The following is a 17,009-nucleotide window of genomic DNA, read 5'->3' as shown; positions in this document are numbered from 1 at the left end:
TGGCAGTGGTAGACATTGCGAGACTGTGAATCATCGTCTGTGTATGTGCGCTATCGTTATACACCTGTTTCACAGTAGAAGGGTCAAATATGGCGTGAAATACTAAATATTAATTATTCGTGGGAAGATTGTCTATTTTAAAAAGCCAACTTTTTGGTTTTCTCAAAGTGATCGCGATAATTGGTAATATAAATAACTGGAGTTTGAATAATTAGAGTTCTACCGTACAATGTAAATATACATTACAGTACTTTCCTAAAACACTACTAAAATGCAGTGTTATAAAACTACTCATATGTCGGTTATGTATATTACTCTTCAAGTTGGGTCAGCTTTCAGGCAAACTATTTTAACCTTCTTGCACCTCGGGGTGTGCTCAAAGAAGATCAGACTGATCTTTATAATTTTGCAACAAAAATATATAAAAATCAACATGTAAACAATTTAACACAAATTCACATGAATGAATCTCACTAATATACAGGAATATTCATCTGAGATGTACACCTCAAATAACCCATGAACTGTTAAGAGATCAACAGTTTGCTTTCACTTTCAGTAGTGTCACCAGGGGGCTCATAATTGAACTTATAGTATTTTTCTGGAGTGTTGATATGTGCTCTGGTAATGGTACTAATTTTGTTTTTTTAATGGAATCAACTGTTTTCTATATCTAGCCTTAAACTTATGGACATCACAAATTCAGCACTCTGATTATTTTTAAATTGTACAAGTTCTTCTTGAAAAATGGAATGTAGGCCTATTCAAACATGCTTCGTATGCCAGCCATAGATCACCCTGTTTGATTCAGTCACAAACTACAGTAGATGATCAGATGACACACTAGACATGATATAGAGTGTTCCTTCACCTTCTTCTGACAGCTAGGTATTCAATTTACTGTGACCATAAGTACACTATGATGAATTGTATGATTTAGGCCTAACTTCTTTAATATTGTTGTTTGTAACAGGTAAAGAAAACTTGAATATGCAGTAGGTTTCCTATCCAACTTCCTTTGGTTGACTCTTATTCTTTTCTGATGCTAACGGTAGTAGGTTTTCAAGGCTTAGGATGTTTTTCATTTTCACATCCTTCATGGCCATTCTCTTTCCTTTGTTCATTCTTTAAAGGGTTGAACCTCCTCCATTTTCCCTTCTGATTAGTATGAAGAGGGGGTGATTCCTAGTTTTACTTCCTCTTAAAACAATGATCACTTCCACCAGTACCATTACTTTCAAATGTTCAATGTACTGTAATGTTAACTACTTAAGCCGATATTTAAACAGCTTTGTAAACACACTATTATGTTTAATTGTAGGGAATGCTCTTTCCTAAGCAAGACTGTACGAGCAGAAGAAGTGGGAGCTCAAGCAATCATTGTTGCCGACTATCACGAAGATGGTGATGAATATTATGTAGAGATGATCGATGATAAGACCTACAGAGATGTCAACATCCCGGCAGGGTTTCTCTTAGGGAAAAATGGGTAAGTCTTGTCTTTTCTTACCTCCTTTTGGAATGTTTAGGTCTTTAAAAAAAATTTATTTATTTATCTATCTATTTATTTATTAGTTTATTTTATTTTATTTGTTTGTTTGTTTGTTTGTTTGTTTGTTTGTTTGTTTGTTTGTTTGTTTATTTTCCTGGATCCACACTTAAATGTTGTTAAATATTCAGAGTTCATGGACTGTTTTGATGCAGCAGTCCAATCCACACTACCTTATGCTAACCTGTTCATCTCTAACAGAACTGTTACCGGGTGAGTTGGCCGTGTGGTCAGGGGTGCGCGGCTGTGAGCTTACATCCGGGAGATAGTGGGTTCAAATACAATTGTCGGCAGCCCTGAAGATGGTTTTCTGTGGTTTCCCATTTACACAGCAGGCAAAATGCTGGGGCTGTAGGCCTACCTTAATTACTTAATTAACTCCACAGCCACTTCCTTCCAACTCCTAGGCCTTTCCTATCCCGTCGTCGCCATAAGACCTATCTGTGTTGGTGCGACGTAAAGCCACTAGCAAAAAAAGAAAAAAAAAAACTATTGCTTCATACATGTAATATAATCTGTTTGACTTATTCATGTCCTGGCCTCCTTGCATCATTCTTACCCCCCTTTCTCTCTTCCCTCCTTTATTCAGATTAAATTTTATCAAATCTTCATTCATTATTTACATATTACACTCTTGTTCATAAAAAACAGAACACCTTGAAAGACTATGGATAGGAGTTCATATTCACAGAACATGTTCATTAGTATGTTCTGCAGAAACTATTAGCATTTCAGTCACCTAGGTTCAGCATGTGTCCTGTTGCTGAGTAGGCACTGGGTACTCCATGAGCACTGATAACTTGTTCCATGTGTGATGGCATCGACATGTATAAGGTGCAAATGGCGTCCTGGGGTATAGCCATTCATGCTACATTCACCGGGTTCCACAGTTCATCTTTGGTGGTTGGCATTGAGGGCCACAGCGCTGCACCTGACATTTCACCATATCCCACACATCTTCCATTGGCGACAAGTCTGGTGATCGGGCGGGCCAGGGCAATAGCGTGACATCCTGTGACAACAAGAAGGCACGTGTTCATGCAGCAACATGTGGTCGTGCATTGTCCTGCTGAAATATGGCGTCTTGGGTGTTGTGCAGAAAGGGTATGGCTACGGGTCGCAGGATGTCATTCACGTAGGTCAAACTGGTCACAGTGCCCTGGACACGCACTAACTGTGATTTGTGGTTGTAACCAATAGCATCCCACACCATAAGGCCTTGAGTTGGCGCTGTATGTCTTGTGTGAATGCATTCATTGTGATGCCTCTCCCCCTGTCTGCGGCAAACCAAAATGCGGCCATCATTTTCAAACAAACAGAACCTAGATTCATCCAAAAACACTGTGTGCTACCATTCCTGTCCCCAGTGATGTTGTTCCATACTCCATTGCAGTCTAGCATGCTTATGGACATTAGTCAAAGGTAGGCGGAGAAGTGGACAACGCGCCAGTACCCAGACCGTAATAAACGGCGATGGACTGTCACTCCTGACAGTGTACAATGTGTTACAATGTTCCACTGTTGCGCCAGGGCTGAAGAGGACACAGATCTGTAGTGCTGCAATGCCATTCGGATGAAGTGTCGATCTTCTTGGGGGGTGTCTGAGTGGTGCAACCATACCCATCTCGTTGTGTTCTATGGCCTTTTGTGAGCCATTCTGTACACACCAGTTGCACTGCCGACACACTTCGTCCCACACGAGCAGCAATTTCCTAGATGGATGCATCACGTTCTCTCATGCCAATAATGCGCCCTCTTTCAAACTCACTCATTTGACGGTACAGTTCTCGCATACGCCTGCGAGGCATCCTGCACGTCTGCTCAAGTCACACTTATTCGTTACCTTCAGTTTATAGCGACGAGAGCTGCAGGCACATTTTACCAGTCGGTGGTGGTGCGCCGAGACATCGATGTGGACCTTGAACCCGATGGCTCTGTGACACTTCTGTTCTCATTCTTTCTGCACCATCTATTGTCCATATTTCATTACCATACACTTCAGATGCTCCATACAAATCTCCTCAGAAACATCTTTCTAATGTGGATACGCCTGTTAGAGGTGAGCAAATTTCTTTTATTAAGAGAAGCCGTCTTTACCTGGGCTAGAGTACATTTTCTTTCCTTTTTTGGCAGTCATTTATAATTCTACTACCCAACAGCAATATTCATCTACTTTGTAATCTTATGTTTTCTTCTTCTTTGTCCAGGAAGAATAGCTTTGTCATTTACCAAATTTATGATCTCTTGTGTGGCATGATCTTCCTTATTTAGAAAGACAAGCACAGTGTTGGAATTTCTACATAGTCTCATCTCTCGCCATCAATGTAACCTCAACTCACCATACTGCTTCTGCATTTAGAAACTTTAATTCTTAGACTGTCCAATGTTCCCCAAGTATTATATCATACCTAGTGCCCATTCATAACTTTCTCCTCAGGTTGAAAGACTACCCGGTATGTCATTTGTCATAGTGACAAATGCTGGGTCTCAGGCTAGATTTCTAATGGTAGTACTCCCTGTACAATGCTCCTCTTAGATCTGATTGTGAGATGAATTGAGTGATGGATCATTGGTTGAACAGTAGATGTCTAGTAAAAATATAAGAATATCTCGAGGAAGAAGCTTTGATGAGGAAATAAATGATCTGTTGCTTTATCTGGATTTAGAACATGATCTAATATTACAGCGTTGTGCAACATCTTGGGGTTTCAATTTGTGAACAGTATGAAGTTTGTAGGGATATCAATGTATAATGCGCTGCAAAATCTTGTGAACTGTTGACCGGAGTAGCAACAATTCACGTGACACAGCTAGAGCACTGGTTACAGAATTGGGAGAATGTGCTGCGTGGTCTGCTTCTGCTACAGCTACAGCATCTTTATTAACAACGTCCGTGGGCATGGACCGCTGTCCTCTCCCTGGTGTGACACCTGTTTTCTCAAATTTTGTAATAATTTTCTTCAGCCCATTTTTGTCATGGGTCCTCTCCTCTGCTGTTTCTGTCAGCAGTATTCCTGCAATGCAGCATTGCTATTGCTGCCATTCTGATGAAAATGAAATGGCATATGGCTTTTAGTGCTGGAAGTGCCCAAAGACAAGTTTGGCTCACCAGATGCAGGTCTTTCGATTTGACGCCCGGAGGCAACCTGCGTGTCGTGATGAGGATGAAGACGACACATACATACATCCAGTCCCCGGGCCAGCGAAATTAACCCATTATGGTTAAAATTCCCGACCCTGCCGGGAATCGAACCCGGGACCCCTGTGACCAAAGGCCAGCACGCTAACCATTTAGCCATGGAGCCAGACATTCTGATAAAACAACTTAATTAGTAGTGCACGGTCTATCTTCCCAATAGGCATTACGTTTCACACGGAAAAGTTCAACTTTCTCGTGTTACAATGGAGATTCACTTCACAAAAGGAATCAACATGCGTTACCAAGCAACTATTAGGAACTGACACAACACAATTCTACTGGAAGAACATTTTGACGTCAGAGTTATGGAATATTGCACGTTCTGACCACTTACAGTGCCATATTTTCACTTAGTGGCAAAACTTGGAACTAATAATTTTTTTGGCATAATTCACGAGCGAAAGGCTTAGTTAGCACATCTAAGAAATTTCAGACTCCTAAGACCACGCTGAATACCATAACTTTAATTATGGACACCCGGTAGTTGAAGACAAGTAATGGTAGGATAGTAAAGCATAAGGCAAGAGTTCAAGTGATTTTGAATGTTTTTATTATTGTAGGTCTCTATATACAAGGAATTTTATGTAAAGCACATTGTGATGTTTATACTGTGCCTTTTTTCTCCTTGCAGATACATGATCCGGAAAACTTTGGCTAAGATGAACAGGAGACATGCAATCATCAATATACCAGTCAATCTTACATACGTCCCCTTACACAAAATGAACCAGCCTCCCTGGCTAGGCTGGTAAGAGCAGAATGGAGAGAATCTGACTGTACAGTGTCACCTAGTCACTTTCTGGCAGCAATAATAAGTGTTTTTCTATTGCAACTTGTACTCACCTCTAACCATGTTGTTCATTGTAAATAAACATTACATAATTTAATGAAATGCATAATTTTATTTACAGTATTACCCGCATTTACGTTCCCGGCTTTTATGTTTTCCCATCTTTTACAACTTTTTTGATGGTCCCCAGGGATTTCCTATGCTCACAATGTATTAAAATCCTCAAATTTACGTTTGCAACATTTTATGCTTCCCGCCATTTACGCCACGACAGGCCGTCCGAGAGGAAAAAATTCAAGGTAAAATGGCATCGCAACTAACCTAAAATGCTTTGAGTAACCATGGCATGACAACCAAATCAAACAACCATGGTTCATAATAACTCTTAGTGTTGAACTTCTGCATAACCAATGCAGCGCATTCTTATATATCAGGTGTTTTACACTACGTCCTAAACCATATTTTCAAATCCGACAACGATAAAGTGCCCATTAATCTTTCAAGAAGAAGAAGAAATCTGATGAGTTGAATTAACAAAACCACAAAGGAGAAGAAGAAGGAGTTAACAGATGTTTGCTCTATTGCTAAGTACAGTATAGGCCACAAGAAGGAGACATAATCAAGTGATTCAGTGTTTGTCTTGCCCGGGTTCGTTATTTCACGGTCATTGTTTTACATTTGCGTTTGTTGGAGTTGTTAAAGTTATTGTTGCTGGTTCATCACATTTACTGTATTTTTGTTTTTTTTGTTCTTGTTATGTGAGTCGAGCTGTCAGAGTGAATTGCCGTGATCTTCCTTTCCTGCCGTGTGTATTTTTTAATCCTTCTTTGTTATCGCTTGTTTTCCTGCTAATAATGGAAAAAAAGAAGGAAAGAAAAACTTTCACTATGGATGAGAAAGTTTGAATATTAGAAAAGGTTGATTCATATCACGGAACACGTGCGAATTGCAGCTTCCTGTATCCACGCTGAATACAATTGTGAAAAGCAGAGGAAGCATTACATCAAGTGCTTCAGAATGCAGACCAAACTCCAAGAAAATGAAGTATGCATCATACTGCAAATATGAGAAAATGGAAAAAATTGTAAAAAGTTGGTTTGAAACTTCAAGAGCCGCAGGCTTTCCAATTGATGGTGTACTCTTAAGGGAAAAGGCGCTTAAAGTGGCAAACATTCTTGGCATTGAAAATTTCAGCGCGTCCAATGGCTGGATCGACCGATTTAGAAAAGCTATAACCTAACCTATAAAATTATTTATGGAGAATCTAATGCACTTAGTGATGAAACTGTGGAAGAATGGATTGACAGAAGATTGCAGGAGCTGACTAAGGATTACGAACCAAGGAACATTTTTAACGTAGATGAAACTGGACTGTTTTTCAGTGTGTTGCCCCGCAAGACTTTGGCATTCAAAGGAGATAAATGCCGTGGTGGGAAACGCAGCAAGATGAGGCTCACAGTGATGTTGGGAGCCAATGGTGATGGCTCTGAGAAGCTCCACCCCTATAAGATAGGGAAATCTAAAAAGCCTCGTTGCTTCAAGAATGTGTGATCATTACCTACTGCCTACAATGCCAACCATAAAGCTTGGATGACCTCAGATCTTTTCTGACAGCAGTTAATTGCTCTGGTTTCTAAAATGGGTGCGCAAAATAGGAAGATCCTTCTTTTCATCGACCGTTGTCCTGCACATCTCGTGGATGTTAATTTGAGGAATGTGCAGTCAGAATTTCTACCTGCTAACTGCACAAGCAAGCTACAACCTATGGATTTAGGGGTTATTCACTCCTTTAAGTCACTTTATAAGAAGAACCTGGTGCAGCAAATTTTATTCCTTATGGATGCTGGAAATTTTCATAACCTTTATTAGCTTGAAAAACAAATAGAGGTCATAAGAAATAAGAAGTGTAAACAGAGATTGATTCTGGACTATTTTGGTAGGAAGCAGTGATTGTGTAGTTTTCCATCTGGAATAAATTTGTGTTAATGTTGTAAATATAGGTACAATAGTAGCAATTAAAATGTTTCATTCAGAGAAAATATTGCATCTTAGATAATTCTATAGCCACTCTAAGAAAGTAACTACTGTAATAAAAGAATATATTACACAAATTTTTAACCAGCTACTGGTAACCTTCTCCTGGGCAAAGGATGAGGAGAATTACAAAGGCAGTGTAGTTAGTCAACAGTTAATACAGTACAGTAATTAACTTACATGGACCTTTATTTGAGGTAAGTACAGTAAATTGATTGAGATTAAAATACTCTCTAAATTAACAATATGCATTTGTGTAACATTTACCTCCTTTTCCAGAATATCATTACATGATATAACATTTGTCTACAGCCTAAGGGAAAGCATTTTCAACACTTAGTGTTATGGGGTGAGTTTTATTGTTTTTCAATGTGATTATCCATTCATCGAAGTTTTCGACTCGGTTAATTAACAACCGTTTGGCTCTTCAGTCTGTCAAAACTAATTTATGAATAAATAAATTCACAAATTACCTGGAAAAAGTAAACATATGATAACATACATAGACCTGAATAAGAAACAACTTCATTAAAAATTGTATAGGCATACAGAGACAGTGTGGCGGCAACAGCGCTCTTGTTTATCAACACACGACGTACAGGAAGAACGGCAAACGTTGTGGGACTTTCCCTGTAAATAAAGTGAAAATCCACAGCCTGTTTCCAGTCATTCAACCAGGTCAGGAATGAAATGAATGAAGCTCCCGTCTAGTGGTGAGGTTAGGAATTGTGCCGTCTGGCGAAGCCTGTCACATTCCTCTGGGGCAATGATTAATGACTGACAGATGAAATGAAATGATAGTGGAATGTGTTGCTGGAATGAAAGATGACAGGGAAAACCAGAGTTCTCAGAGAAAATGCTGTCCCCCCTCTGCTTTGTCCAACACAAATCTCACATGGAGTCACCAGGCTTTGAACCACTGAACCCAGTGATATAAGGCCGGTGCACTGCCGCCTGACCCACGGAGGCTGCACCATCCTTTAGAAATTCAGAAATAAATCATCATTCTCCAGTGATACCTTCAGTTGTTGATTGTTTTTGTTTACAAAAACTTCTCTCAAGAGTTGTTAGGACAAAGCATAATGAAACAATGCAATTTATGATTTTGGCTTACAGTGGTAATTGCCAAAATAGTTGGTCCGTTATTGGACATTAACGGATCAATTATATTGGTATTATAAATTTACTCATTTGTAACAAATATTTCAGGTTCCCTATGGGAATCAATATCTTTATCAACTGGTAATTGCATCCTGCAATATGTATGTATGTATGTATGTATGTATACATACAGTTCATCTTCGTATAAACTGTTAGGCCTTTCAGCATTCAGTCTGAAAGCCTCTGTGAATTAACTAAAAGCCTCCACAATTCTCTATTTGTAACTAGCTCTGTGACCTCATTCAGTTCCAAACATCATCATCATCATCATCATCTGGAGCAGTTTCCAACCACAGAATGGGTCTACTTGGAACATAAGCCTCTCCATCATTTTTTGTCCATCCACCACTTCTCTCACTCTCATCCATTTCCATCCTCTTGCCTCAATACTTTTCTTTACACCTTTCTGTCATTTGTCCCTTGGTCTTCCTCTAGGTCTTCTTCCCTTCAACTCCATTTTGTACATCTTCCTTGGTATCTCCTTTTCTCCCATTCTCTTAACATGTCCATACCACTGCAGCCTTGATTTTTCTATCTTTTCCTGTAGGGGTACCTCATTTACCAGTTCCCAAAGTCTCTCATTTCTTACTCTGTCCATTCTTGTTAAACTTACTCGACAGCTCTGAAACTTCATTTCCGCTGCTTGTCTTCTACTTTTATCTCTCTCCTTCAACACCCACGTTTCTGATCCGTAGATCAAAATTGTCACAAAATAAGTCTTGTAGATAATTCCTTTACATCTCTGTGATACATCCCTGTTCCATATCAATCCTCCCACACTTTTAAAGAATCCATTTGCATACCTTTCTCTTTCATTGATTTCCATCCTGTTTCCTCCATTTTCTTCAGTTACACTTCCCAGGTATTTAAAGCTTTCAGCTCTTTTCAACTGCTCCCCTCCTAATGTCATGCCATTATACGCTCAGTTCTTGTTTTGTGTCATTACCAATACTTCACTCTTTTGTGCTGAGAACTTAATTCCATAAGATGACCCAACTTCCTTCCATACGTTTAGCTGTTCCTGCTGTTCACTCTCACTGTTTCCCCATATTAGCAGATCATCTGCAAACAACACTGCTTTCATTTTTCTTTCCCCAATGGTCTGTGCTACCTTCTGTATTATATCATCCATCACTACTATAAATAATAGAGGTGAGAGGGCACTTTCTTGCTTTACACCCTTTGTTCCATCCAGTTCTTTTGGTTCCAACTTTAACACAGCTTTTGTTTCCATCATATATTTTTCACCCTTGTCACTATCTGCTCATTTACTGCTTTTACTCTCATAGCTTTCCAGATCTTGTTTCTACAGACACTATCATATGTCTTCTCTATGTCCATAAAGGCCATCACCAAATCTTCCCAATACTCATAGTGCCGTTTTTGTAGTTGCCTCACTGTGTATATGTCAACCTTCCTTGTCTAAAGCCATAATGTTCTTCTCTGAATTCTTTTTCCACTGCCTTTCTTATCCGCTTTTCCAGTACTTTTTCATGTATCTTAGCACAGTGACACACGAGGGTTATACCACGGTACTTCTGACATTTTCTTCTGTCTCCTTTCTTAAAGATGGGTTATTACACTCTTCTTCCAATCTTCTGGTACTTTTTTCTCATTCCAAATTACCCATATCATCCTGTATAGCCACTGTGTACTCTTTTCCTCTGCAGTTCTTATCATCTCCATACTTAATTCATCCACTCCTGGTGCTTTTCCCAGGTTCATCCTCTTCACAGCTTCCTCCACTTCTGCCCAGGTTAACTCCTCCATTTTCTTCTCACACCTGTCATCAGTTTCCTCAATATGATCTTCTTCACTTAATCCAACCACATTTAGGAGGTCCTCGAAGAATTCCTTCCAGATTAGTTTAATTTCCTCCTTTTTCTCCACTAGGTTACCATTTCTATCCTCTTTTCTGTCCACTTCACTCTGGCTACTCTTCCTTTTATTTCTCACCATTCCATACAATACTTTCCAATTGCATTTGCTATCTTCCTCCATCATCTGTGTCCACTTCTCCATCCACTTCCTCCTCTCCTCTGTATCTACCTTTTTAGCTTTCATCCGTTTGTTCTTATAGTCTTCTCTTGACTCTGGTGTTCTTTGTTGGACCACACCCGAAAGGTCTTGTTTTTCTTCCCTACTGCTTCTTTCACTCTGTCATTCCACCATGGTGTCTCCTTCCATTTATTTCTTCCACAGGGCCTTCCACATGTTATTTCTGCAGCTTTTACCAATGTATTTTTGAATCTTTCCCATTCCTCCTTTCCTGTCCTTGGTTTGTCTGTTGGTAATTTCTTCCTTATTAGATCTTGATACTCTTCCTTAGTTTCCTTCTCTTTCTGTTTCCATACTTCTATTTTCCTTTCCTTGGCTTCTGTATTTTTTTCAGTATTCGGAGATTCATTACCAACAGCCGGTGGTTACTTTCTAAGGCCACTGATGGTATTACCTTCACATCTGTGATATTCCTCTTCATCTCAGAGTCGAAGAGCATATAGTCCACAACTGATTTCAGTGACCAATCCCTCCTATATCATGTTATCTTATGGCTCTCCTTCTTCATAAACCATGAGTTTCAGGAATGGAATGAATGAAGCTCTCATCTATCAGCAAGGTTAGGAACCTTTAAATCATTAGAAACTGAGTCTAACAATTGTCACCTTGTTCTTTCTCCCTCTACTTCTCTTGCCCTCTATGACTGAGTCGATTAATTCTTCTTTATTTGCCTCATATGACCCCACCACTGAAGCCCATTTGTGTGTTCTACTTCATTCATTGGGGGGGGGGGGGGGCGAAGGGGTAGTATGTGGTCCTGTGGGTTCACTTCTTGCTGGTGAAAGTGTACTAATAAAGCACAGGAAATGCCATTTATTCCTACCAAGTCCAATACATGCATGTCCACGCCGTGGCCTCTGGGCAACAGGTACACTGCGTGTACACGGCTAAGTCACGTAAGGGTGAAAAAGTGAGTTCCCGATGCTTCAAAATGGGGACCCACCAGCTAAGGGAGACAACCATGAAAGAAAACATCAGCCCTCCAGATTGCTGAGGGTTAGCATTGGGCTGACAACCCAATCTGTAAAAAACTCCCATTACGAAATCTGAAGAAGAAATAGCCGGCCTGATCTTTTTACGACGACCTTGCAAACGTGTAAAGGACTTGAGAATTGGTTCGTGGAATGTTTTAACTCTTTACCAAGCTGGAAACCTAAGAAAGTTGCTCGATCAGCTGGATGAGTATCGACTAGATGTTACTGCTATTCAAGAAGTGAGATGGATTGGTGAAGGAGTGATACAGAGAAAAAATCACATGGTATTCTATAGCTGCCACATGAAGGATCACATGCTTGGTACTGGTTTTATTGTCAATAAGCAGATAAAACATCTTATCATGGAATTTCAGGCAAAATCGCATAGATTGTGCAGAGAATTAGAGGGAAGTTCTTCAATTACAGTCTTATCTGTGCACATGCTCCAACTGAAGAGAAGAGCAATGAAGATGAAGATTCATTTTACGATGAATTGGATGAAATTTATACTGAGTGCCCAGCAGCAGACTGTAAAATAATCTTTGGGGATTTGAATGTGAAGATAGGAAAGGAAGACGAATACAGACCTTGTATTGGAAAATATAGCTTGCATGATATTTCTAATGATAATGGAATCAGGCTTATACATTTTGCATCCTCGAGAAATATGGTAGTGGGAAGTACAACTTTTAATCACAAGGACATACATAAAATGACATGGAAGTCTCCAGATGGAAGTACTTTTAACCAAATTGACCAGCTCCTAATAGACGCAAGACACTTCTTTAACTTGATGGATGTTAGGAGTTATAGGGGGGCCAATATTGACTCTGACCACTACCTTGTGGTAGCAACTATTAGAAGCCGAATATCTAATGCAAGAAAGGTACATGGATCCAATGCAAGTAAGTTCAACAGTGCTCGGCTGAAGGAGCCTGAAACTGCTCTCAGATATGCTAGCTTGCTTAATGAGGGCCTGGCTGATTTGCCTAATAGTGAGAGTATTGATGAAATCTGGAACAATCTTGAAGATGCACTATTAAAATCTGCAAATGAAGTTTTAGGAAGGGAAGAGAAAGTCTGGCACAACAATTGGTTTGATGAAGAGAGTGCACAAGCAACAACCTTAAAAAATGAAGCATACAAGAGAATGCAACAGAGGAACCACACCTGAAAAGCAGTGGAAGAGTATAGAACTTCCAGAAGAGAAGAAAAGAGATTGCACAAGAAGAAAAAGAGACAGTATGGGAGGAAAGAATTAGAAGAAATGGAACCGTTGAAAGGGATGAATGATGTGAGAGCTTTCTATCAGAAGTTAAATAAAAGTCGTAAGGATTTCTAGCCTTGAACAAGTTTGTGTAGAGATAAAGATGGTATAATATTGGGCAGTGAGGAAGCAATACTAGAAAGATGGGCCCAATATTTTGATGAACTGTTGAATGAAAGTCCAGGTGATAACCAAGAAACCTTACCTCCTGTAAATACAAGAAAATCAAACATAGAAGTACCGATACCTACTATTGAGGAAGTTGAGCTTGGCATTAAGAAATTAAAGAATAACAAAGCCCTAGGAATGGATTTAATACAATCAGAGCTTGTGAAAAATGCTGGAAAAGAATTTGTTAAACACTTTCACAAACTAGTGGCCAAGATATGGGTAGCTGAAACAACCCCTGATGAATGGAAGATAGGTAGTCTATCATCTGCCCAATACATAAAGAAAGGTCATATCTTTTTTTTTTTTTTTTGCTAGGGGCTTTACGTCGCACCGACACAGACAGGTCTTATGGCGACAATGGGATAGGAAAGGCCTAGGAAGCGGCCGTGGCCTTAATTAAGGTACACCCCCAGCATTTGCCTGGTGTGAAAATGGGAAACCACGGAAAACCATTTTCAGGGCTGCCGATAGTGGGATTCGAACCTAGTATCTCCCGGATGCAAGCTCACAGCCGCGCGCCTCTATGCGCACGGCCAACTCGCCCGGTAAAAAAAAGTAATATCATGATGTATTCTAACTATAGAGGTATCTGCTTTTTATCCATTGCTTATAAAATATTTACCAATATTCTCTTTAGCAGACTGGTGCCTTACGTGGAAAATGCTGTTGGTGACGATCAATGCGGATTTCGCCAAGGAAGGTCTACCATTGAAGAGATCTTCACAATTCGCCAGATACTTGAAAAATGTAAAGAATTTGAAATTGATACACGCCATCTCTTCATTAATTTCAGATCAGCCTATGACAGCATTGATAGAAGTAATCTCTATGTAGCAATGGAAGAGTTTGAGATCCCTAAGAAATTGATCACCCATGTAAAAGCTACCATGGAAATTACTAGGAATCAAATTAAGATCCAGAATAAGTTTTCAAGTGCTGTAACGACCAAGAATGGAGTTAGACAAGGAGATTCATTATCATGCCTTTTGTTCAATAGAGCTTTGGAGAAAGTTGTTAGACATGCGAATATCAACACAAGGGCAAAAACCATCTTATATAAATATCTTCAAATTTTGGCATATGCATATGATATTGATTTAATTGCAAGAACACCAAGAGCATTGAAAGAAGCTTTCACAAGCCTCGAAAAAGCAGCAAGAGAGATGAATTTACAGATTAATGAAGGAAAAACTAAGTACATGCCTGTAACCAAGGAAGACTACCCTAGTGGGTCTACATTCATAGAAATTGGCTCGTATAAGTTTGATGATGTGCTAGCTTTACCTACCTTGGATCAGAAGTTAATTCGAAGAAAAATGTTAGTTCTGAAATCCAAAAACGTATACTGTCTGCTAACAAGTGCTATCATGGCCTCAGAAAACATCTAAAGTCTAAGCTGCTTTTCAGGAAAACTAAAGTCCTGATGTATAAAGCCTGTATATACATATGGTGCTGAGACCTGGACACTCTCAATATCTGATGAAAGACAGCTCAAAATATTTGAAAGAAAGGTTTTGAGGCAAATTTTTGGGCCAGTGGAAGAAAATGGTGTCTGGAGAAGAAGATATAATCATGAATTGTATAATTTATATAATGAACCAAACATTGTTAACTGTATAAAGATCAGAAGGTTGGAGTGGGCAGGACATGTGCTGCATGCTAATGACAGAATGAAGAAGAAGATATTTAATGCAGTGCCAGAAGAAATCAGGAAAGTTGGCAGACAAAATTAAAGTGGGAAGAAGGGGTGAGAGAGGATGTAAAGATAATTGGAATCAAGAAATGGAGGAGCTCTGCACTTAACAGGAAAGAATGGGGAAAACTACTTCAGAAGGCCAAGGCCCACAAAGGGCTGTCGCGCCAGTGATGATGATGATGACTTCATTCATTAAGTTCATTCTTAACTTGGCCTTTATCTCCTCATTCTGAGTATGCTTCTGCCATTGTTCCCGCTTGTTCGTAACAGCAATCATTCTCGCTAAATTCATGTCTGTTACTTCAACTTATTAGATATCTGGAGACCATCCGTCTTTCACTCCTATACGGCAAAGCATGTCTGAAAACAGACCAGTGAAAAGATACTTCATCTGGGTGCTTACCTCTTCCTTACAGAATACCGCTAATAGCAACTGCGAGTTCACTGCACTCTTTGCTGCACGTTGATTCAATTTCACTTACTATGCTACTATTCTGGGAGAATACGCTGGAGTCACACTAATAACAGTCAAGGGGTGCATTTGGTGAAAGATGGGCGAGTTCTTGCTGGTCTCTCGTGACGTAGTACTAAGGTACTCTGCCAATTAAATTGTGCAGCTTTATATTAAGAAATGTTATCAATTCTATTTTGCTGATGACTTTTATTGCTTGTGAAGAAGTTTGTTATTATTTATCTCCAACTATATCTATTTTTCTCTTCTCAATCAGTCTTCCTATATACTCATATTACGAATGTTGAAAGTGCTTTTATATAAGAATTTTACGAATAAGAATAAGGATATGCATTTTATTTTATTTTCATTAGCATGAAAAATCAGCTGTTGTTGGAAATCTATTTGACAAAGGTCATTAAGCATCAAATGTACAAAATTCTCTCACTGTTTTACAGATACATCTGGAAGGGATAAAATTGAACATTTCAGAAACTCTAATTTATAGGCATCATTCAATGGATCCTTAACACATACTCAATGATAAAGGTGAAGATGAACATATAAAAAAATAAGCTTCAGCAGCAACTGAATATTTCTGAGATGGCACACACACACCAATAGTTGACTCATTATAGATGTAACAAATTCGTAATGTGCATAGCACCTAGTCTTTCATAAAATAGTATACCAGTAATATTCTTATGAACAGCTGTGTATTAAATAGAACAACAATTAAATGTCACAATATCACTACCTCCCAATAGAGTACAAGCTCTGAAACGCGTTTTAGAATACAAATTAATGAAAACTGTGACTGCCAATTGTTTCATAATGAATAAATGACCTATATATACCAAGATTGTCCCACTGATCTTGCATAAGCAATTCTTTCAACCACAAACCTACAACTTCAATGGGAACGGAACAGGATCAAGTAAAAGTGAGCATTAAGTAATTTACACAGTTTCTGTTTTAGGTTTATATACCGGTACCTACACAAATTGATTCGAAACCTAAGGAATAGTGCTTTCACTCGCACTGAGAAGTATATTAGCAACCATTTTTTCAGAGTCAGGGTGCTATGTTCACACTAAGAACACATATTCACGAAATCCTGTCTGTGTGACACGTGAAGTCTTAGTAGGCCTATAGAGGAAGATATCAATCACATTCATCACACTAAGTCACTTCCAAAAATTGTCCAGGATGCAAGTTAAATAGAATGACATGTTTCTTGAAGGAACATCATCAGATTCTATCAAATTAGACTCAGATATTTAGAAGTGAATTAAAATGTATGTTTTCTGTTTACATACTCCTCTTTTCTCTCCACTCTAGCATACGGTGCGAGGCAGTAGCGTAGCCAGGATTTCAGTTAAGGTAGTTCTTCATCCTGAATTTTATTTTGATAGGTGTCCAAACTTCCAGAGTTTAGGTGGTATATACCGGTAACACCTAAAAAGGAAATGAGTGTCCTTGGATCCAAGTAACAGTGGTGGATTCGTGCAGATTCCAGAAGCTAATAGTAATATTCTTCTTCTTCTACTTCTTCTCTTCTTATTCCGCTTTTCCCACATCTGTGGGGTCGTGGGTGCGATTTGTGTCGCAAATGTGAATTTGGCTCTGTTTTACGGTCGGATGCCCTTCCCGACGTCA

General features: G+C 39.2%; 1 protein-coding gene across 1 annotated transcript in view; it reads left to right on the top strand.

Moving 5' to 3' along the window:
* LOC136857117 (PRADC1-like protein) overlaps nt 1-5,630 on the top strand; it is a 28,981-nt gene extending 23,351 nt beyond the window's left edge. The window contains exons 4-5 of the mRNA XM_067135522.2: nt 1,322-1,489; nt 5,380-5,630. Coding sequence (XP_066991623.2) covers nt 1,322-1,489; nt 5,380-5,500 — 289 coding nt within the window. The 3' untranslated portion in view covers nt 5,501-5,630. The remainder of the gene's footprint in view (nt 1-1,321; nt 1,490-5,379) is intronic.
* The last annotated feature ends 11,379 nt before the right edge of the window (nt 5,631-17,009 follow it).

This window comes from Anabrus simplex, chromosome 1 (genome assembly GCF_040414725.1).
Source record: "Anabrus simplex isolate iqAnaSimp1 chromosome 1, ASM4041472v1, whole genome shotgun sequence".
NCBI lineage: Eukaryota > Metazoa > Arthropoda > Insecta > Orthoptera > Tettigoniidae > Anabrus > Anabrus simplex.
This window is presented reverse-complemented; position numbering and strand designations above follow the sequence as displayed.